The sequence below is a fragment of the Canis lupus genome, chromosome 2 (genome assembly GCF_011100685.1).
Source record: "Canis lupus familiaris isolate Mischka breed German Shepherd chromosome 2, alternate assembly UU_Cfam_GSD_1.0, whole genome shotgun sequence".
NCBI classification, from domain to species: domain Eukaryota; kingdom Metazoa; phylum Chordata; class Mammalia; order Carnivora; family Canidae; genus Canis; species Canis lupus.
The window spans coordinates 40,332,647-40,355,985 of record NC_049223.1 but is presented as its reverse complement, the minus strand read 5'-3'; the positions used below and the strand labels follow the sequence as shown (position 1 = coordinate 40,355,985).

At 39.8% G+C, this 23,339-nt stretch overlaps 1 protein-coding gene across 16 annotated transcripts in view; it reads left to right on the top strand.

Moving 5' to 3' along the window:
* PPP2R2B (protein phosphatase 2 regulatory subunit Bbeta) overlaps positions 1-23,339 on the top strand; it is a 439,907-nt gene that overhangs the window by 254,166 nt on the left and 162,402 nt on the right. The window contains exon 1 of one of the 16 annotated variants that reach the window (XM_038530542.1): positions 779-866. The exons of the other annotated variants lie outside the window; for them this stretch is intronic. Within the exon in view, the coding sequence (XP_038386470.1) occupies positions 851-866 (16 nt within the window). The 5' untranslated portion in view covers positions 779-850. Of the gene's footprint in view, positions 1-778; positions 867-23,339 lie in introns of those variants that run through there. 16 annotated transcript variants of the gene reach the window in all.

The following is a 23,339-nucleotide window of genomic DNA, read 5'->3' as shown; positions in this document are numbered from 1 at the left end:
AGCCCCAATCACTGATTCCATTCCATTCCTTGGATTTATTGCCTCTTTTTCCTTGAGAGCAGGGGACTTTGACTATCTCTTTTGTTGCCATTATCACTAGAGCCCAGCACGTGCCTGGCACACAGGAAATTGCAATAAATGTCTTTGTTTAAATCATTGGTGTTTTTCAACTATCTCTGAGCAGTTTCTCACATTGTATAAGGTTTTGTTTCTCTGGCTGTTTTACCCTAGATGATTTGTTCCTCTAAGGAAGGGAATTTGTTGTATTCATCTTTGTTTTACACATGGAGCACGCATGTCAGTTATGCTGTTAATACAGACTGTTACTTGGCTCCAAAATCCTTGATGATAGGGGGTATTTCACTGAAGGTTTTACAGAGAAACTAGGTGGGGGAAGTACGTCACATACCCCCTTGTCTCTTGTCTCTCTCCTGTGGCTTGCCCGTGTGCCACTCAAGTTTCATGTATTTTCTCCCTGCTGCTCACCTACACATCCACTCAGAAATACCCTCTCCTCGCCCCCCCACCCCCGCCTTTGTCCTGAGAAAATCAGCTGTTGCCCTCAGATTCCACCCTACACAGCAAAACAAAAGTCTCCTAGTGATCTGAACAGCGGCCACCTTTTGTTCTTCAAGCATATTCCGTAGGGACCTGAGTTCATTCCAACATATTTGAATGAATAAATCACAGCATAGATGTTATCTCGGTCCCCACTGATCTGAGGCCTTCTTTCATTTTATTCATTTATTCAACAAATACTTATTAATGTTTGTGCCAGGTGCTGGGGATACAACAGTGAGCAAGATTGATTTCCTGATGCTCAGGTCTCTGGGAGAAGAAATTCAGGAGGATGAATGAATATAGAGGTTTGTGTGAGTCTAAACTCCAAAATAGAGAGGTTTGCCTCTGCTGCTACAAGAGATCTAATTGTAAACCAAAGGATCAGATTTAAAGAGTACCCCCTCAGCACCGATTTTAAAGTGCTTTTCCACACCTTCTCATGCTAAGACTCTAGGTTTCTCTGTCCAAATTCGACATCTCTACACTGGAGAAAAATTCGTCTTTTTTTGAACCAGGAGGTGCTTAAAAAAAATGAGGTTTGTTGGGTGTGGAAATGACCATCACCTCTAAAATTTGAGCAGAGGAATCCGAAGCTGAACCGTGTTTTTCAGAGGTTCACAGGGATTTTTTTACTTTCTCTTTCAAAACACACAAAATAGATGTCTAAATGCAATGGAAGCCAGTGTGTAGCTGAGCCACACAAGGAAGCCGAAATCAACTCCCAAGATGCTGCCACAACAGCCTGAAGGGGGAGAGAGGGACAGATTCCCCTGTCACCAGCTGGGAGAGCAGGCTTCTCCCAAGCCTGCTCAGTTTTAGCATTGCCTCCTAGAGCAGACACTGGAAAAAGAGCATACTACTCTGCTCCTTACTACAGTGACTAGGAGAGGGAGAGATGGAGTGGTCGGCTCAGAGATGTTTCCTGTTACTAAAGCAACATGATCCCACCTGTCAAGGTTTGAGCTTGCAGAAAAAGACAGGGGTCAGAAACTAGGAGCACACGACCTGAACTCTACCTCCAGGTCGCTGATGTGTGGCTTGTAGAGAGGGGATGGGATTGAGGGAGCAAAGACTCTGAGGGCTGACTGGGTGCCAGGTCTGGGATTAGCTCAATGTTTGAATATTTTTTCATGAGCTGCTAGCATTTAAAAATCACAGTACTTAAGACAGACCCATATTTCCATCTTCCTTTGAAAACTCTGATCCTCTGGCCACAGTGAACACACAGATCCTTTGTTACCCACAACTGGCTGCAGGAGGGCAGCAGTTGCCCTCCCATAGGTCATGCTTGAGGCTCAGGGCTGCTGTAAGTCTCCTCCTAGCCTGCTCCATTCCTAGAAATGACCTGCCTAGCATCAGAGCTTGCATCCCCCCAACACACACACACGGGAAGGAAAATAACTGAATGGCTCTAAGCACTGGTTTTGTTTATTTGTTTATCTTTAAATATTTTATTTATTTATTCATGGGAGACACAGAGGCAGAGACATAGGAAGAATGAGAAGCAGTCTCCCTGCGGGGAGCCTGATGCAGGACTCAATCCCAGGACCCCGAGATCATGACCTAGCTGAAGGCAGACGCTCAACCACTGAGCCACCCAGGTGCCCCTATTTGTTTGATTTTTGACAGACATTCAATCCTAGATCTGCTAGTAAAGAGCCAAGTGGCTTTGGACAGATTGTCCCGATGCTTCCATTCTTCATCTGCAAAATGGACATTTGTTATAATAAAGGACTTCATAGAATTGTAAGGGATGAACAAAATAAACTCTATAAGACATTATGCATTAGACTGGGCTTATGATAAGCATAAAGTAAATAATTAGTGTTATTGTTGTTAGCTGGGTCATATAGAGAAGTCTTCTGAGATGGTTGAAATAAAGAACATTAAAAAAAAAACACTTTAGAGGTCCTATTATCTTATTGCTTTCTAGAGTCTTCTTTCTCTGAAGACTGATCTCTAATTAAGAAGGGACTTGCTAGGTCACATCATAGTCAAGTGTGTCTTTCCTTTTTTCTCTGCTGCTTTGGGGGGCTGTGGGAAGAGGCAGGGGAAATGAAATCAAATCATGCCTCTCCAGATGATACTGAAAAGCATTAACATGGGTGAAGGAATAAAACCATTTGTTAAAAGAAAACACACGTGCACGCTAAGAGGTTGTAAACTAAGACCTCAGAGCAAGTAGAGAGCAATATAACTATCTTCAATTGCCTGTAAGTAACCCGGCTCCCCAAGAATAGCACTTTGGTGGTGATTATCAGTAGTTCCACAGGTGGATGGAGTGCCGTGGCAGCCAGGAGTTTCAGGAAATGGCAGTGTCTTCCTTATCAGGATGTGGGATAAACAGGAAGGTGCCAACTTCATAAATGGTATCTGGCTGACTGTCTCGGGGAGCACTTAACTTGACAACCTGGGTGAACCACAGTAATGGACTTAAAGTAGCCTTTACTGATGCGTGTGCCACAGGAAAGTGGAGAGTCGGGGGGAAGATTGAGGAGGGGGCTGTTGTAGTGTTGTAGTAAAGTTCCGAGGTGGCCCTGGTGAGGGGGCTCTTCTCAAAAGTATTCTACACAGTGGTGAGCGAGTTTTGTTTTCTGTTGGCTTCTCTCTCGGCAATCATAGCTTTCACAAGTTGATTCTCCATCCCCTTTTATTCATTTCTGAATTTTTCTAACTTAGGTATGTCCATTCCTAAAATTTCATGATTCTGACTTGTCAGTATGTCTAAGACTGAACTTATCAGGAAACTGGCATTCTGTAAAGTTAAGGTAATGGAACCTTTTCCTGCAAGATGGTGATTATCCTCCTTTATAGAAAAATGAACAATGTTTTAATATCTGTTTGGCAGTCATTCTTATTAAGAGCTAAGATCTAGGAGAAAATAAGACATGAAGATGTGTTAAAATGCTTATCAGTTGCATCTAACACTTATTTAATAGTAAGGACCAACATAGTTAAATTATGTATATTTGGAATTCCAATTCTTAATTGATGTTAATTCTAATTTACTAAATTATGGAGTTATGATATTTACTAAAGATATGAATATGATAAGATTGTACTGGAAGAGATGTCCCAAGGAGTGTTGTCTTGAATCAACTTTCTAGCAGCACTCCTGGTGCTAATATGTTTCTTAATTAAGATAGATCTGATTCAAAGCAGTTTTTCAGGGATATGAAAGCATCCTTGACAGAAAAGTAATGACTACATTTCTTACATGGACACATCAAAATTCATTGTATTAGGGGACTGAGACAGTATTTTCAGTTTAGTTTTAATTACTATCATTCCATATGGAATTCCAGACAAATAGATTGATAGATTGAACAATTGATTGATTTTTCACTGAGAAACTGGGAGTTGAATGCAACTTGGGGGAAGATTAGATGGAATAATTCCATTTTCTTATTTTTATTTAAAGGATAAAGCCTGTGGCACAACATCTTCTTCCATGGTGGGCCAACTTCTGTAGATCCAGGAATTATTTACTGAACACACAAAGCAAGCACATACTGGACAATGCATGCACACCTATCTTATTTTTCTCTGATAATCTCTTGATGTGATAAGTTATTACTGTGGTTCACTAAGGCAGAAACACCACATCTTGATCCTTCTGTCCTCTAACCAGATAGTGCCAAAGTTTCCCAAAGCCCTGAAACAGAATTAATATTGAGTGATTCAGGTCCTTGGTCCTGAGAGAGTGTGTTGGCTGTGCACAGAAAATCACCACACCTGCTTTCCCAGAGCCTATGATATTTCCAATGGTAGCTTCAGAAAATCTTCATTTAAAAAAAAAAAAAGAAAATCTTCATTTCAGTTCAGCTGTTAACATAGTGCAGCCAGCATCCTAAATTAAGCCTGGAGATGAGACTACAGCCACGCATACATCTGTAATTGAAATAGATCACAAATTGTATTAAATACTCTTCTATCACACAGCTTCCAGTAGCTGTATAATATGCCCTTTAATTTATTTAACATGGCCTCTATTCTTAGGTGCTTGGTTGTTTCCAGTTTTTCCATATCTTAACTTTTACTGTATCTACATCGTTTTGATATTAGGGAGAAATTTCCTAAAAGATAAATTTGTATCAGAACATGTGACAGCAGTTTTAAGGATTTTTTTTCTGTATGAATATATATTAACCTAAAACCCTGTTATATCCACATTTCATTTCACTCTCCCCCTTTTCTGTGTTTCCTCATCTCTTTCTCTCCCTCCGTCCATCCCCAACACACACACACACACACACACACACACACACACACACCCTGACTCTAATTGGTTAAGTCAGTCATTTAATGTAGGGAAATAATAAAGCATCCAGACATATGTGAAGGTAGTCAGCATACATAAAGTATAGGTTGGAAAACTATAAGCCAACCACATTAAAATAATTAGACAAGAAGAAAACAGCTGTTGAGATGTTAGGTTTGGAGGATCTCCTGCCTTTTGCTACAGTGTGATTTGTGCGATAAGTAAGGTGTCATTGTGGAGGAGTAAGGCGGTCCTTGGGAGGTCAGGCCAAAGTATTACTTGCTTTGGACTTTGTAACTTGACTGTAGGTTGGTGAGAGATTATGGGTATGCCACAGGCATAGCTGCTTTGAATGAAAACTTCTGGATCTTGGCCTGCTAGGTGAATACTGAAATGCATATTCTAAATGTAGGGTGGGTGCAGGTATCTTTATTTTGATTTGAAGTAGTATGTTAAGGTCATCCATAGCTGTAAGAGAGTCCTGCTTCTATTATGATGTTGGATGGTGAAGAATCTGTAATGATCCAGGATTCACTTCATTCACAGCACTTTCCTTCACCCTTTATTTGAACCTCAGCTGGATTTGATCTGGCTCAAATGAACTGTTTTCATGAAATATAATATTAAGGCAACATTGCTTCTATGAAACACTGTGGTAGATTGAAAGGAAAATTCCTGTTTCCACTGGTAATAATTAAACAATGAATACTCTTTGCCTGAAACTTTTGTTTTTTAATTCACATCCTTATGTTCTATTTTCAGGAAAAATGTCTTGCCTGGGTATTATATAGAGCCAGGCGATGAGATAAAATCTGAAATGCTTGCCTGAGCATCACTTTTCCAAATATCCAGATGTTTGCATTCATGCAGACTAAATGTCCAGGTGGTCAAGTGACTGCACACATTTGAATAGCTGGCAGCAGACAGGCAGCCGTAGTGCCCAGGCGTTCTTTTTGAAGCATGTAACTCAGTAGACACACTTTCACATCTGTTTCTGATATGAAACAGAGAGAGGCTGAGTAATGTGGCTAAGAGCAGAGTTTCAGACTTAGACCTGGACCAACACCCTGACACTGCCATTACTAGCTGTGTGATTTGGGGACGGGTTTCCTTAGTGTGTCTGTGTTAGTTTCCTGACTTATAACACGGGGAGACCAAGACTTCTATCAGGGTGGTGTTGGGTATGTGAGTGAAGTAATGCGATATGAGGAGGTTAGCACAGTACAGAGCAAATAATAAGTTCTATCAGTAGTGTAAACTGCACTCACTGTCCTCATCAGCTGGGATGTGGGTGAGGATCGGAAGGAAGATGGGAAATACATGGTTGAGGGAATGAATGAATGAATGAATGAATGAGCACCAGCAGTGCATCCCTGTTCTAGATAGTATTTGAGGTAGCCTCTGAAGAACAGGTGGAGACAGAAAGAGAAAGAAAGTTGTTATGGACCAGCAATTGGGAAAGAGAATGCTAAACTCAAAGCATAGTGACTAATTCTCTTTTTGTTTCAAGTATTCAACAGGCATTTGAGATTCCTTTCTGGCCAGGCACCAGAGCAGTCTGGGGTGTTTGATGGGTATGAGGAATAATCTACCTTTACAGCATAGAGTGGGGAGAGGAATATGCCAAAGATAAGGGTAGAAGACGTTGTACTTAGAGTTTGGGTTTTATTCTGGCAAGTTGAGGAGATTACTTTGGCTCTTGGACAGACAGCCTGTAAAGTCAACCAGTGCTTGCTGCAACATCCTTTCCACTCCCGGTACCTTAGTGTCTGGCAGTAGACAGTCAGCAAACAGTGGTTCTTAAAGAAGATAGAGATTATCATTTTTAGTTGATCTTATTATTACTTTTCTGATCATATATTCAAGATTTCAAAATATAAAATATCCCACAGTCAATTCACTGACTCATTCATTCCATAGGTATTTATTAAACATGTAGTTTCCCAGATTTTGTGCTAGGCGCTGTTCCCAAAGATAATTAAAACTTCGTTGCCTCCACAGCTCTGCAAAATGTTCACATAATAGGTCCAAAATAAATTATAGCTCCAGAATAAAGGAACAAATGTTTTACTGTAGGAGAGAAAATCTCCTATTACATTACTTTTTGTAACTTTGTTTTTCTAAAAAACAGTTAGATTGAGCCAATTTATGAAATACATACAAACCGCCTAATTTAGTGTCCAGGCTCTCCAGTTCTAACAAAAACCTAAATGTACCCACGATACTCAGTAGCAGACTTCACCTTCATCCTTAGCTTTGTCCATATTAATTGATTAATAATCCGGGAAATTATACTATCTATTCCAGGCACTGGACTCCACAGAGGGAGGGAGGTCCACATCTGCCTTCTGCAGAGCCTGCAACATTTCCAGCAATAGCATCTGAAAATCTTTATTTCAGTCTAGCTGATTATGCATTGCAACCTGAGCCATAAATTGAACCTGGGGATGAGACTATGACCAAGGGTGCATCCGTAATGTTTATGAGCTATAAGGTCATTGCAGAAAACAGCAAGAAACATAGTTGTAATAGACTGTTGGCCTCTAAGGAAATTATTAATTAAATTTTATCTTCTCCCCGGCATGCTTCAGTGCCACTACTATGAGTCTTTAGACCTGAGGAAAGTACAGCTCGGTGATAACTGGCCTTATCGTCAGGCTGGCAGTCATTTAATATGCTCCTTTGTCTGACACCAATCACGAACTGCAGTGTGGGATGTCAAGGTTTCTGCAAATGCCAATAGCACGCCTCACTGTACATCAGGCCCAGGGTTCAGATCTCATGATAGAAAATCCAAGAGTCAACAGTGAGCATAGCAATCCGTTTTCTGGAAATGAGGAGTGGGTACGGTCCCCTTTCCAGCATGCAGCCCCTTCAGTCTCCAGTGTTATCTCCAAAAGAGCTAAAATCACTTTCAAAAAACCAAGGGAAAAGAAGCTCAAGCATCACTGTGTTGACACCATCTAGGTGGAGTGCTATTTTTGAGTCTCTGACTTGAGGTGCAGACTTCATGAGGAAAATCAGAGCTGAAATGTCATTTCCAGCTACTTTCTTGGAGAGATTTCCCAGATGGATTGGCTCAGCCCACGAATCAAATGGCATTTTTGTTATTGTTCGTAACTGCTTGCTGTGTCAGCCAGCTGTGTGCATCCTGCCTCACACTGGATCCCCCACATTAAATGTTTTCTGATCAGCTGGCAGCCATGCTGAGGACCCACAAAGCAGATTGGAGTCCAGCCCTGTTTTTCCATAGATGGGTGGACCTGCTCCACTAATGGGGATTTAAGCATCTTCATTTCAGGCAAGACAGCAGGTAGAGAATGTAAGGCACAGATGTGTTTCATTAGATTCTCAGTTTTCCAAATCAGCACTTAAACATGCCTTCTGTGGCCCAGCTTTGTATTTTGATACCACAGTCACTTGCCCCTGCTTTATGTTTGATCCACTGACCTATCTCCAAAGTTGTCTTTGTTATGGAAAACTCATGATAAAGCCTGGGAGGAATGAACATTTAACTCTAGAGATCTCAACTGAGTGCCTGAAAGGCATGATGCTGTATGCCATCAGTAAGGCCAAGAGTGAAGAAGACATATTCCCTAGGAAGAAGAAAATCAAGAAGTGACAACACTGGCAATAGCTGTGATAATTTGGCCCCAATGGCCTCCACATAGGGTGAATAGTTGAGGTCTGCAGCCCGTGTGCAAATCATGTTCCCATCTTCATTACAACCTTCCTGATCGTGCCATACTCCTGGATAGTCTCCTTGGAAACACACTAGTGCAGATGTTTAGGGTTAACAGAGCTTTATTATCTGTATTGCAGTTTCATAGAGGAGTCTGGTCCATTCTGTAACTAAGAATTATTGTAAGGTGATCTGTTTTATGAAACCTGATATGCTCTAGGAACATTTCAGGCAGGGGATTGATAGCAGAGCTTAGTTTCAGTGGAGCTGTCACCAGACCAAGGTAGTAAATTGGCATCAGGAATGCTGGAACCTGTAGGTTTGCCACTGCCTGAGGAAGAAAAATAATTTAGCCTTGGCAATGTTTCTGGTCCTGTACAACTCTCATGGAAGCTCAGGCTCTTAAAATGGAAGGTATGTTGAACCCTTACCTTGTCCAACATCCTGCCATTTGTATGAATTCCTTCCAACATTTCCCTGCTGAATGATCATCCAGTTTTCCATGAATATCCTCAGTGCAGAAAAGTTTCATCCCTCATAGCAGTGCATTCATTTATGCTTAAATATTTATGTTTATTAACATATTAGGCATTACTGAAGAAGTCGGTTTAATCAATTTTACCTGTTATTTTAGGCCCAAAAATATATAAAATCTAAGATGTATATAGGTCACTTTTTGTTTTCTAAATTGTGCAAAGATAAATTGTGAATAGTTCAGTATGGGTCACAGCCTGGTACTATCACTAATTTCAGCAGTGATACTTGTAGATTTTTTATTTACCTTTTTTTATTGTGGTAAATAATATATAACATAAAATACATAATATATGCCGTGTTAACCATTTTTCAGTGTACAATTCAGTGGCATTAATAACCTTCATAGTGTTGTGCAACTATTACCACCATTTCCAGAAATTTTCGTCATCCCAAACAAAAACTGTGTACCCACTAAGTGATAATTTGCCATTTCTCCTTCCACCTAGCCTCTGGTAACTTCTAATATATTTTCTGTCTCTATTAATTTACCTATTCTAGATGTTTCATAACAGTGGAATCCTATAACAATTGTACTTTTGTGTCTGACTTCATTCAGTTAGCCTAATATTTTCACGGTTCATCCATGTTATAGCATGTCTCAGAACCTCATTCCTTTTGATGACTAAATAACATGCCATTCTATACTAGGTTTTGTTTTTCCACCCATCTGTTGGTGGATATTTATGGTGTTTTCACCTCTTGGCTATTGTGATAATGCTGCATGAACATTGGTGTATAAGTATCTGTTTAAGTACTTGCTTTCAATTCTTTGGGGTATATTCACCTAGCAGTGGAATTGCTGGGTTGTATGCTTATGTAGATATCCAGTTTTCTCATGGTCATTTGTTGAAAAGACTGTCTCTTCCCCATTGTGTGTATTCTTGGCACTTTTGTTGAAGATCACTGGATCATATATGAATGAGTTTAACTCTGGGATCTCTATTCTGTTTCATTGGTCTCTATGTCTGTTTTCATGCCAGTATCATACTGTTTAATTATTGTAGCCTCATTAATATATTTTGAATTAGGAAGTGTGATCTTTTTTCCTTAAGATTTCTTTGGCTGTTCTGAATCTTTGGTGGTTTTGTTTCTTCAGCTTTTGTAAATGCCATTGGGATTTTAATGGGGAGAGCAACAGATCTGTAGATGTAAATCCCTTTGGGTAGTATGGAAATTTTAACAACATTGTCTTCCTTTGTATGATTACAAGATGTCTTTGCAAATTTTTTTGTCATCTTTAATTTCTTTCATCAGTGTTTTAGAGTTTTCAGTGACTAGTCTTTCACCTCCTTGGTTAAGTGTTTTATTAATTTTTATGCTATTATAAAAGAGATCATTTTCCTTTTTTAAGATTTATTTATTTATTTGAGAGCGAGAGTGTGTGAGCAAGAGAGCATGAACAGAGGGGAGGGACAGAGGGGGAGGGAGAAGCAGACTCCTCACTGAGCAGGGTGCCTAATGTGGGGCTCAATCCCAGGACCCAAGGGCGGTGATATTTGAGCCAAAGGCAGATGCTTAATGGACTGAGCCACCCGAGTTCCCCCAGGATCGTTTTCTTAATTTTCTTTCTGGATCGTTCATTGCTAGTGTGCAGCAATGCACTTTGGGGTGTGTGTGTGTGTGTGTGTGTGTTGGTTTGATATCTTATAACTTTGCTGAATTCATTTATGCTGTAACAGGTTCTTTTGTGGATTCATTAGGGGATTTTTTTTTTTTTTTTTTTTTTTTTTTTTTTTTTTTTAGATATGAGATCAACATAGTTTTGCTTCTAGCTTTCTGATTTGGAGGACTTTCTTTTTCTTACCTAATCACTCTGGCTTACACTTCTAGTACTCTATTAAATAAAAGTGGTGGAGTCAGTATCTTTGTCTTGTTCCTGATCTTAGAGGGAAAGACTTAAGTTTGTGCCATTGAGTACGATGTTTGCTGGCAGTTTTTCATGAGGTTTGAATAGTCCATATGAATTTTAGATTACATTTTTAAAATTTATACAAAATATACCATTGAGATTTTGATAGGGATTGCATTTAATTTGTATATCACTTTGTTTTTTTTTTAAACATTTTATTTATTTATTCATAGAGACACAGAGAGAGAGAGAGAGAGGCAGAGACACAGGCAGAGGGAGAAGCAGGCTCCATGCAGGGAGCCTAATGTGGGACTCGATCCCGGGTCTCCAAGATCACGCCCTGTACTGAAGGCAGCGCTAAACCCGCTGAGCCACCAGGGCTGCCCTGTATATCACTTTGGACATATATACCACCATGTAGTGGTATCATCTGAACAATATTATCTTCCTAACCATGAACACTGAATGTTTTCCCATTAATTTTGGTCTTTGATCTCTTTCAGCAATGTTTTGTTGTTTTCAATATACAAGTCTTGAACCTCTTTGGTTAATTTTAATTCCTAAGTATTTTATATGGTATTGTAAATGGAATTATTTTCTTAATTTTCTTTTTGGATTGCTCATTGCTAGTGTACAGAAATGCAACTGATTTTTTTAAAAAAGATTTCTTTATTTTAGAGAGAGAGAGAGAGAGACTGGGAGCACATGAGTTGAGGGAGGGACAGAGGGAGAGGAAATCTTAAGCAGACTCCATGCTGAGATGGAGCTCATGCTGAGTATGGAGCTCAACACAGGCTGATCCCATGACCTTGAGAGCACGGCCTGAGTTGAAACCAAGAATCAGATACTTAACCAACAGTGCCACCCAGGCACTTCAAATAAAACTGATTTTTGCATGTGTTATTTTGTATTCTGTATCTTTGCTGAATTCATATATGAGCTATAAAAGTTTTTTTTCTGAATTCTTTGGGTTTTTTAGATATAAGATTATGTCATATGAAGGTGGAGGTAGTTTTACTTCTTTCTTTCCAATTTGGGTGGCTTTTATTTCTTTTTCTTACCTAGTTGCCCTGCCTGGAACTTTCAGTGCTGTGTCAAATAGAAGCAGTGGAATGGACATCTTTGTCTTGTTCCTGATCTCAGGGGAAAAATTTTCAGTCTTTACAATAGAGTATAATATCGTTAGAGGTTTTTCCATATATGATCTTTATCCTGTTAGGGAAGGTTTTTATTTTCTATTTTTAATTCATGAATATTTTTCTCATGAAAAGGTGTTGGTTTTTGTTAAATGCTTTTTCTGTATCCATTGAGATCATTTTTTTATCACTGTATTAATGTCTCTTATATTGATAGGTTTTTAGTTATGGAATCACTATTGAAATCTTAGAATCAATCCGATTTCATTGGGATAATCCTTATAATATGCTGCTGAATTTGGTTTTCTAATATACTGTTAAGAATTTTTATATAAATATTTATAAGGAATATTGGTCTGTAGGGTTTTTTGGGTGGGAGAGTTGTAGTGTCTTTGTCTGGCTTTGGTATCACAGCAGTACTGCCCTCATAGAATGAATAAAGAAGTGTTCCCTCCTTTTCAATTTTTTTGAAGAAGTTTGAGAAGAACTGGTATGATTCCTGTTTAAATTTTTGGTAGAATTCACCCGTGCTTTTTTTTTCTAGTCCTGGGCTTTTCTTTGAAAGGTTTTCATTAGTGATTTAATTTCCTTATTTGTTACAAATCTATTCAGATTTTCTATTTCATCTTGAGTCAGTTATAGTAATTCATGTGTTCCTAGGACTTTGTCCAGTTTTCTAGGTTATCTAGTTTGCTGGGGTATAGTTGTTCATAATCCTTATAATCCTTTTTACTCCTCTGAAGTCAATAGTAATGTTAGTGCATTCACTTTTTATATCTGCCATCATGAGGGATTTTTTCCTTGATTTTTTACTAAAATTTAATCTGAGAAGCTTTTTACTATTTAGTCCTGGATCTCAAACTGTATATTTTTAATTTAGTTTATGATAAAAATGTATTACTGGTAGTGACAATAATAGCAATAAAGCTAACATTTAGTAAATGCACTGTGTGTGAAACAGATTACAAATATCATCATTCTTAACTTTTATATTCTATCACTTTTTAGAAAAACAGAAACACAAAGCACGCACCAAGTTAGAGCAAAAACCCCAGAGACTCAAAAAAATGAGATTTCATCTTGCTTATGACTAGTCCAATGCTGGAGTCCACAGAAATCACCAAACTTACAAAATGTTTAGTTGCTCTTATGTTGGCCTATAAGTGCTAAGATATTTTATTTCCACTCATCACTGACATTCCACAGGTTGCTACAAATTTGCCTTGGGGTCAGGGAAAGGGGAGACATTTAAAGGAAGAGATGGTCTATGTACCTAGGCTGTCCTAGGAAGACAGATTATCTGGATATTTCACATTAAAAAACAATCTCACAGCAATTAAATTTGGCTCCTATGGTTAAGATATTTCAGGCAAAGCTGGATCAAGGGGAGACAATTTTCTGTTTAGTTGCTTTATTGTGTATATACGAAACAGATCTTAGACCACTTGCCACAGAAGCAAGTGGAAAGGAAGGCGAAAGAAAGAAGAAAGGAACTTTACTAATCTTTGTCATTGAGTCCACTCACTCTGTGTTCTTTCAGACAACATTTCTTTTGAGAGGTAAGCCATAGTGGATGTGCTAGTACAAGGGAGAATGTGCTCTGCTTGCCCTAGTCAACCAAACTAAATAGGAATTGTAGAAGTGAGCGCATCCCCACAGTTGTAATTTGGTCTGGATCACGTAAACGGCAGTCTGAAAGAAGAGCATGGAGTTTAGCTCTGCTTTGTGCAGACCTTTGGAAAAGATGAAATAAGAAGTTAAAAGAGAAAAGACTCCACCTCTTTAGAATTATATCAGACATATTAATCATGGAAGGTCCAAAAGGACTTGCTACAATACAAATGATGGTGCACAGAATGGTCATTCCCCGTAATAATCCATCGTGTTTTCCAAGTTGTCCTCCATCAGCTGTATAATACTGTTTAATCCCTTATGCTGATTTAAAATTCCATCAGAGGAAAGTAATGTGTTTCTGTTCTGGGGGTTTGCTATGGTAAATGCATTACTGGATTAACTTTATCTTCGCTATTACAGGGGTCTTTGAGGTGCTAACACAATTTTAAAATAAAACAAAACTCGCCTGTTCAAAAATGAGTTTCCCACCTCAGAACTCATTCGTGGTGTTCATTGAGTGGTATCTGATATCTGAAAACCTGAAATCTTGTCCTTTATAGGCAGAGAAACCTTAGCAGTGAAAGGACTGGATAATCACAACCCTCAAATGATCTGGGATCAGTCCAGTTTGAGGCTCAAATGAGGCTTTTATCTTTATTCCTTATTCTTTTGTGTATTAAAATAATTTTCTGATTATGAGCAAGATTGGCTGTTCTTAAATTTTTGTTGCTGCAGAAGTCTTGGATCAAAAGAAATCTCACTGCAGGTCTAAATAAATAAAATAGATGACACTGATGGAGGAGGGAGGAAAAATGCCCCCCTCTTCTTTTCTAGAAGTGGCCCTTGGGGGATTCTGCAGAGCAGGGTCTTGGTTCCATTACTGGAACACATTCCACTAAAGATGAATTCAAATACATAAATACATCCATGTAAGAAGAATTTGAACCATACAGGAGAATATAAACCAAGAAGTTAATATCCCTCTTTTTATCTCCACTCCCCTCTCCAGAGCTCATCATTATGGATCCTCGTTCTATATTTAGAAATAAATACATTTATATTACTAATTGATAAACACTTTTAAAATATTTAAATATATGTTCTATATACATTTAGCTTGATAGGGCAAGGGTTTTTGTGTGGGTTGTTAACTAGTTTATCCCCAGTGTCTGGAAGAGAGTGCCTGATGAATAAACTATGAATAAATGTGGGCTGGATTAGGGACAGAATCAACTTGCAACTTGTTTTTTGTATTCAGCAATAGGTCTTGTGATCTTTCCATTTCAGTATATATGGAGCCATCTTATCTTTTTTTAAAGATTGCATTGTATTTGTAGTGTGGATGTTAACATAATTTAACTCCTATGGAATAATTGCCTATGGAGTAATCTAATTGTTTCCAGTTGCCTACTATAATCAATTCTGCAATGAACGTCCATATAAATGACCTTTTGTGTATTATTTATGGATAAATGACTCCAATGCTTCTGTACAATAGCTTCCTTGAAGTAGGATTTTTGACTCCGAGGTTATATACTTTCTGAGTTTGCGTAAGTGGGTCTTTGGATTTCTCCTTTTTCTGGCCATGAGAACAGAAATAGAATTTGGCTTGGGAGTTCTTTATGGGCCTGAATATGGTTGATATCACCTCCATCTCCATTCCAGTGTCTAGAGCTCAGTCGTTTGGCCTCTCTTAATTGCATGGGCGATTGGGAAATATCGATAAGTTATTTAAGAAAGAATGGAAAGATCGTCTGGTGAGTTTCTAGCATGCCTGCCACGGCAAGGGAATCTAAAACATATTTCTGCCTACTCAGGTACACAGCTAAAACTCGATTCCTGTTGAAGAAGGGAAAAACTGGGTTTGATAGACAACTGATCATCTGCCACTCTATGGACATTTGAGTTTGTAACCTCTCATATAAATCATCTCCAAGACAATGTGTGTTTAAACTGCATGAGTCTTTCCCAAAATTTATATTTAACTGAATTTTAGCCAAATCTGAGTATGCTTCAGGTCAACAGGCTCTCTGTAATTGACCTGAAAATGATTGACAGCAAAAGATAGGTCTTACAAAAAATTAGTAGCACTTGGTTTGCAAGGGATTTATTGTGTTTAGTGATCAGAAGCTGAGACCTTATCACCTGTCTCCAGGTTGTCAAGCCACTTATCATGGTCTTTGAAATTTATGTATTGGTGCTGAGCGATGAATGAACATCAGAGAAGTATTTTACTGCTCATTCGGTAATCCTGACCATTGACGATGGCCAGACCATGAGATTAGACCGCCTCTGGAATTCTGGCACTGGGAGCTTTAAGTCTAAGATACAAGGTTATCTTTGAATGTCCTCCTTCTTCCTCTTTCATCTGATGTTATCACATAATAATCCAGCCAGAATGAAACCTTGGTATGGTTCCTATTTATTTGTATTATCCTTTACACAACAGGAAAGCCTCTGTGGCTTTTCAGAATGCTGAGAAAGGAGCCCTGTGGAGCATGGATGGCCCATCATGCATAAGTAAACTCTGATTTTGATTAATAAAGAATGCCACTGTCCATATGGGGCTTTGTTTCTTTTGTGAAGGTAAACAAACAGATTGCTCTCTGTAGGCTATATTTGGTGGAGAGCTGCAACTCTCTAGAACTGCTTCATCCTTACCCGGCTGCTCCTTGTCCTCCAACCACATTGCACTTTCCTGACTCTTGCTGCGGTGCTGCCACCTCTCCCAGACACCAGCTCCCGTACATTCTTAAGTCCCAGCTCAAATGACAGGTCTTCTGTGTTGATACCCTCCATGCCCCAAAGCAGGTTTATTTGTTCCTTCCACTCTGACCCATTGCCCTTGACATTTTTCTCTAACTATAGTAGTGCATTGTAGGAAATTTGGAAATAGAAACATAAAAGGAGAAAAATGATCTGTTATCACACCATCTAGTAACTTCTGTTAGTATCTTGTTAAGCACCTTTCCAATATATTTAATTAAGTATGTCTCTATGTTTAATTTATTATGTTTCTGTACAAAATGCATAAATATATATGTATACACTATATACACGGTAAAAAAAGGGATTTGGCGGCGGGCGGGCGGGCGGTGAGGAGGGGAGGGCGGTGGGTTTTGGGGGGTGAGGGCGTGAGGGAGGGGGGGAGAGGTGAGGGAGAGTTAGGGATTGCGGAGAGCGAGAGAGAGAGGATGCGGGAGAAAGAAAGAAATACCTCCAATCCGCCTCCTACCTTCCCTCACCTCCTTCCTCCTTCCTTCCTTTCCTTATTCATTCCTTCCTTCCTTCCTTCCTTCCTTCCTTCCTTCTTGGAGTTCAATTTGCCAACATATAGCATAACACCCAGTGCTCATCCCATCAAGTGCCCCCCTCAGTGCCCATCACCCAGTCACCCGACCCCCGCCCACCTCCCTTTCTACCACCCCTTGTTCGTTTCCCAGAGTTAGGAGTTTCTCATGTTCTATCTCCCTTTCTGATATTTCCCACTCATTTTTTCTCCTTTCTCCTTTATTCCCTTTCACTATTTTTTATATTCCCCAAATGAATGAGACCGTATAATGGTAAAAAACCATTTTGCACAGTTTTTTACTTAACAGCATATTGTTAGAAACTTGATATAGTATTAAGAATTCTTCTAAAATACAATAGGTTTTTTAGCATCCTGTAATCTTAGGTCTAGGATAATTTTCAAATTACGCTCCTTGTTTTTACATCCAAGTTGTTTCTGATTTTTATTTTGGCTAGTATAACTAATGCTGTGATAACCATTCATTTGGTAAATCTGTGTGTATGTCCCTGATTATTTTCTTAGAATTAACTTTTAGAACTGAAAAAACTAGGTCAAAGATAATACATGCATATTTCTCATGCTTCTGATGGGTTTTGCTAGACTTAATTATAACACTTAGCCAATTGAAATAATTGTGTGTTTACCTGGGTTTTTTTTTTTTGTTTGTTTTTTGGTTTTGGTTTTACGATCTCCCTTGCTTCTAATTGCTCTTGTTTGTACTTATATTGTCTGAAACAGTACCTGGCCTTTAATAGATGGCAATAAATATTGAATAAATGAATGAAGAGTAATATTGGTGGCATGTGGCTCATGACACTTGAAGCTTAGCCATAAGCTAATACAGATCCTATTTTTAAAGCAGTATTTCCCAAGGTGTGTTCCATTCATTAATTCATCAGGAGATATTAATTAGAGTCAGCTATGGTCCTGGACTGCAGTGATTGCTGCCTAAGGTCCTATGCTTACTGTGCTTATGAGTCTAGCAAGGGACTTGGATAAAACAGTTTAATAAGGTATAATGGCAGTTTGTGATAAACATACAAGGAATAAACAGGATGCTGTCACAGAATAGTAAAAAACTTTGGTATGCATCGGAATCCCCTGGAGGGCTTGTTTATACACAAATGGCTGCTCCTCCTGCCCCCAGAGTTTCTGATTCAGCAGGTCTGGAGCAGGGGCAGAAAACTTGTGCTTCTGACAAGTTCCCAGCTGTTGCCTATGCCATTGGTTGGGATCACCCTTTTTGCAATCCACCGTGATAGGCAGTGAGGGATTGAGAAGCATGAGAGAGCGGGTTGCTCCTTTGGTGCTTACAAAAGCTTTGTCTGAAGAGAGGATGGCTAGACAGACACCTGAAGGACAAGAAGCCCTAACGTCTCGTATTTCAGACTGAGACAAGTGCAGATGTCTAGAAACAGGAAAGGTTTGTCTGGTTTAGGAGCTGGGTGGAGGCCAGTGAGGCTGGAAGTTACTGAGGGAGGGAATGGTCAATGTCAGAGTCTCGCAGAAGTGGGTTCAGCATTAGTGGTATGGGAACTTAAGGGCCATGGCAAGGGGGTTGCAATTCACTTGAAGTCAGCCTGAGGACTGCAGGCAGAGAAGGAATGAGATGCAGTTCACATTTTAAGGAGCTTACACTGTACAAAGGAGAAAGGATGGCAAGTTGGCAAGAGTGCTGTTGGAGGGACCAGATTTGGAGGCTGTGACCATGGACTTCGGTGACAGATGAGGTTGGTACGACCCTATGGAGTGTTGGGGAACACGGTGAGAAGGGAATGGACTGAGGCTCTGTTTCACACCCCATCCCCCCAAAAATTTTAGGGAAGCATTGGCTACCTGAAAATCAGAACCCGTTTTTAACCATTGTGCTTTTCAGAATGGAAATGTTCACTGTGAATCCCTAATAAGATATTTTCCCCAGTGCACCTCAGGTTATAAAGTGCTTCACTAGGAGTATTTGCCAAAGCACTCACCACTTCAAAGGTTCTGGCCCTCTTCCAGCCTCCACAGAGTCTTCTGGTAGAAGTTCACTGTGTCCCATATAAGAATGAGCTGTGAGACAGAGCAGTCACATTTCCAGTCAAAGCTGGAGATGGTCTTAGGAGCATGATGCCAGGAGCATCTCTGACTTAGACTGCTTGCCCCAGGCAAAGTATGAATGAAAGCAATGTGCTTATAGATTGGGTGCCTGAAGAGTCTGTGAGCCCTTTGGGATTCCTGGAACAGGTGATATGAGGGGTGCGTGTGACAGTTCAAATTTCAAGCATATGTGAGGCTTCCCTACTTTCTCAGATATGCCTGTTTGGTGGTTGCTTCCTCAACCTAACCATTTAGTGAAGTCCCAACATAAGCAAGGGGCAGCTCAAAAATGCCCCTTAAAGTATTTTGCACCAGTATTGCTTCTGCTAAGCTCCCTGTGGGGTGCCCTAGGGCAGAGGAGGGGTGTGGTGGCTCTCCCCAGTGTGACAGGTACTCCACACCTGTGTGTGTGACTTGGAAGATTTACCTCTCTGAGCCTCGAGTTTGTCTTTCAAAACTGGAAATAGTAAAACTCACCTTAAGAAGTGCTTAAGAGGATTAATGAAATCATTCAGGTAAAGAACTTCAACACATTAGCTATAATAACAGTGGCTCTTGTTATTGGAAGGAATTACATGTTTTCCACTTCACTTTTGGTCAAGTGTTAACTTGGCTCTTTTCAGCTGCAGAAAGCCCCAGACCGCTTTCCTCCTCCCTGTCTGCTGCTTGTTGAAGGATTTATTCACAGCTCTTCTTACTTGGGGTGAAATTTTGCAGGGAGTGATAGTTCTGAAAAACCGTTGTTCCTCTAACCACATGTTAACTTAGAGACATGTTCTCCTGGTTTTTTTCCAGGCATCTTATTCAAACCTAAAAAGACTATCATGAATTTTCTATTTTGGAATGAAATTTGATTATCATCCACAAAATACATCAAAGACTGCTGTGTGATAGAGCAACTTTTCATGAGCTGATAGTTATCAAAGACATCCAAATGTATTTCAGGGATGCACACAAAGTGTGATGAGAGCTTTTCAGGAAACTCCACTGGCTCACTTTCTTTTCCTCATTTCATTATTAGTGACTTACTAATACTCATTTTTTTTCATAAGCACATGTTTAGATACCACCATCTTAAATTAATTCTTTCCTCACTGGATTGTGACAAATGGAGAGTCTAACAAGATCTGTCCAGAAGAGCAGGTCTCAAAACTCTTTGCCAAGGTGATTGTTGGATTTGTAAGTGAGGACATGAGAAACAGTGTTCCAGTTGAAGCTGTTCGGTGTATCATGGTGACTTAATTAAAGTCCTCTTGATAGCTCTTAGGGAGGAATAATGAGTTGCTTTTATCAAGCTTTTTTCCCAGGCACTTCCTGTGGTACAAAATCTGAATTAAGTATCTTCTCTATAAATCTGATGAGGAAACCAAGTTCTAAAAATAATATATGCACTATGGGAAGAATCTAGATTCAAGCTTAGCAGCCAACATGCTAGATGTGAAGAAAGAATTTAAGGTCTTGAGGCTGTCACTTTGGGCACAATGTAACAATGTGACTACTCTCTGCAGGTTAGAGCAGCATGTGTGTCATCATATGTCAGAAGCCAACATTAAGGGATTATAGTCACTTCTCATACTGTTAAGTTGATGTAGTTCTCTCCATATTCTGGCGCCTTCTATTTGATGCAGGCCTCACATAAAGATTCAGTGGAATAAAGATAAGAGAATAAATTTATTACTATGAAGCCTCTGTGAAGTTGTTCTTACCAAAATGAGAGTAATTCCAAAAATTATCCTACTACCAATTGGGAATGCACACACAGTGCCTAGTCATGGGTCTCCTGTGCTCACTCTAGCTAAGGAGAGTGAATGCATTCAGATATCATGTGAAAACGTTTTTTTTTTTTTTTTTTTTTGTGAAAACGTTTTTTAATTTATAAATGTGGACATTGTGGGTGAGCGATGGCTATTATTTACAACCAGGTGACCTTTTAAAAAATTAATACTAAATTTTCTACAATATATAAAAAGTCCTCATCCATTTAAAACTTAATAATGGATATAGATTTGTTACAAAATAGTGTACGAGACACTTCATAAAACCTTATTTTTTTATGAATCCCCTGTTTACATGTTTTCTACCAAGAGGTTAATCATTTGCTTCATTAACTCTTGTATCTGAGAAGAATGAGTTTCTTAATTGTGTTGCAGTGCAATAGGAGATTAGATAGAGTAACTTAACTTTTTATTAATAACTATGAAGATCTAATAGGATGGTTTAGATAGGAAGGACAGACATACACATGTGTGTGTTTGGTTGGATGGTTTATTTGTCCCTTTCTTCAGAGGAATAGAGAAGAGCCATGCAGATAGACCTCTCCTGGCCCATAGGTGATAGATCTCACCTCCTGAGATCACAAGGACTTGAGTTCTCTTAACTTCAGCAGACACCAGCAGGGCCGGAATGGGGCCTCCACATTCAGCTCCACATTACTGAGTGGAGATGGATAGCGGAGTGTAGTGAACTCAGTCCTGCAGACAGTGGCGCAACTGGACAAATATGTGCTGAGGAGCAGGGAGCATGAGCACCAAGAGAGGCCTGCTTAAAGCCGTTTATCCACGAGGGAATGAATAGGTGTCCAGAAATCATCCTTGCATGTGTAATTGCCAATGTGGGCCACCCAGAAGAGTCTTTAGACTGTGTACTTGTTTCAGTTGGAAAGGGATGAAGAAATAACACCCTAACTACTCATGGGGTAGTAGCTTTTCCCAGGCCACTCTGAAGCCCAAGTGATGTGCCCAATGCACATCCATCCCCATGTAAAAGCTTTTGACTGCTCACACCTGCTCTGGGTACATTGCCTCAAAAATGGGCCCACAAGCCTTTTGTCACCTGGCAGCAGCCTCGGATCATGGCACCCTACACACTCCTCCCTACTATTTCTATCTGTCTTGTTCTTCTTTTAACTTGGAATGCCCTCTCTACCTTTCCTCAGAAGGCTGACTTTGTGCCAATCCCTTATGTTCAAATCAGCTTGCTCCTTCTCCGTGTTGAGTTGGTGCCCCTCTCTCTGTGCATCCTGTCACCTGGTACATTTTCTACATTCTCTCCTCTTGGAAGTCTCTCTTCCAAATTATGTTAAAATGATTTCTGTTCTTGTAGAGGAGGTCCCTTGGCTTACCTACGGGTCCCCAGCCCTTAACAGAGTATGTAGCACATGATAAGTGTTTAGCAAGCATTCCTGATGGAAAACTCTGAGAGCCTGCATTGGTATAGTGTTGACTCATGCAGTTAGTGAAAGATTTTCACCGCATTTGGCCTTGCCTGCTTCCTTATGAGCAGCAGAAAAGCTGTTCTCGGAAGCTCCCATTTACTAAACATCAACCAGGAGCTAGGCTGTGTGCCGGCTACTTGACGTGCATTAATGCTCCCTGAATTCACAGAACAATCTTACCACTCTCACCAAGGAAGAAAACTGAGGCTCGGGCAGGTCAAGAATGATTCCTAAGTGTCCTTGACTCCACCACATTGAGAACCTCTCCTTGTGTGTGTTCCTGTTGATAACCTAGTGCATTTCCCTGCCTGTGCCCTGGAGCCATCTCTTTTTCCTCCTTCATGTTTGTTTACTAGACTCAAAGCAGATCACAGAGCAAAAGCACTTTGGATGTTAGTGACAAGGGTGTGAATCCAGAGTTGAAGGCTAATGTTTTAAGTGAGTATTCGGTTAAGGTGGTATTGATTTCTCCCTTCTCTTTGTTATGGCCAAGTGCTCTGGGCAGAAATCTAACAAAACAGGTTCACAGAGCTGCTCTTGGGGCCCCGAGGGTCACAGGTCACTTCCCTGATGTGTGGGGAACCTTAGCCAAATGACAGAAGCTCAACTAGAGAACTTAAAGTGACTGTAGTTAGATAATGGTGTATTCTATCCATGTTAATTATTACCTGCCATCTTGGGACAGGACAGAACTAAACTTGGTCTGGTGTACCTCCCGGAGAGTGATGGTATTTACCAAGACCTTCTGTGAACCCAGAGTCCTTTGCCCACACCAGTTACACCACATTATAATTTCTTGTCTACATCTCTCTCGTCCCTCCTAAGAGTTTCTTAAACACAAGGATTCAGTCTCATGTACCCATTCACTCAAGTCACAACTGTTAAGCACATATTGTACTTCAAACTCCATGCTTAACTGTTTGATGGGTAGAGATGAATACAGTGGATTAGACCAAAGCTCTTAGGTATTTCATTCATCTTGCTAGCCCCAAATTTTAGCCTAGTACCTGGGATGATGAGTTCTGAATGTGTGTTGAGTGCTAACTAAAAGCCTGAAACTGTGCTAAATGCTTCATATTCATTATTTAATCCTCACAACTCTTTATATAGAGCT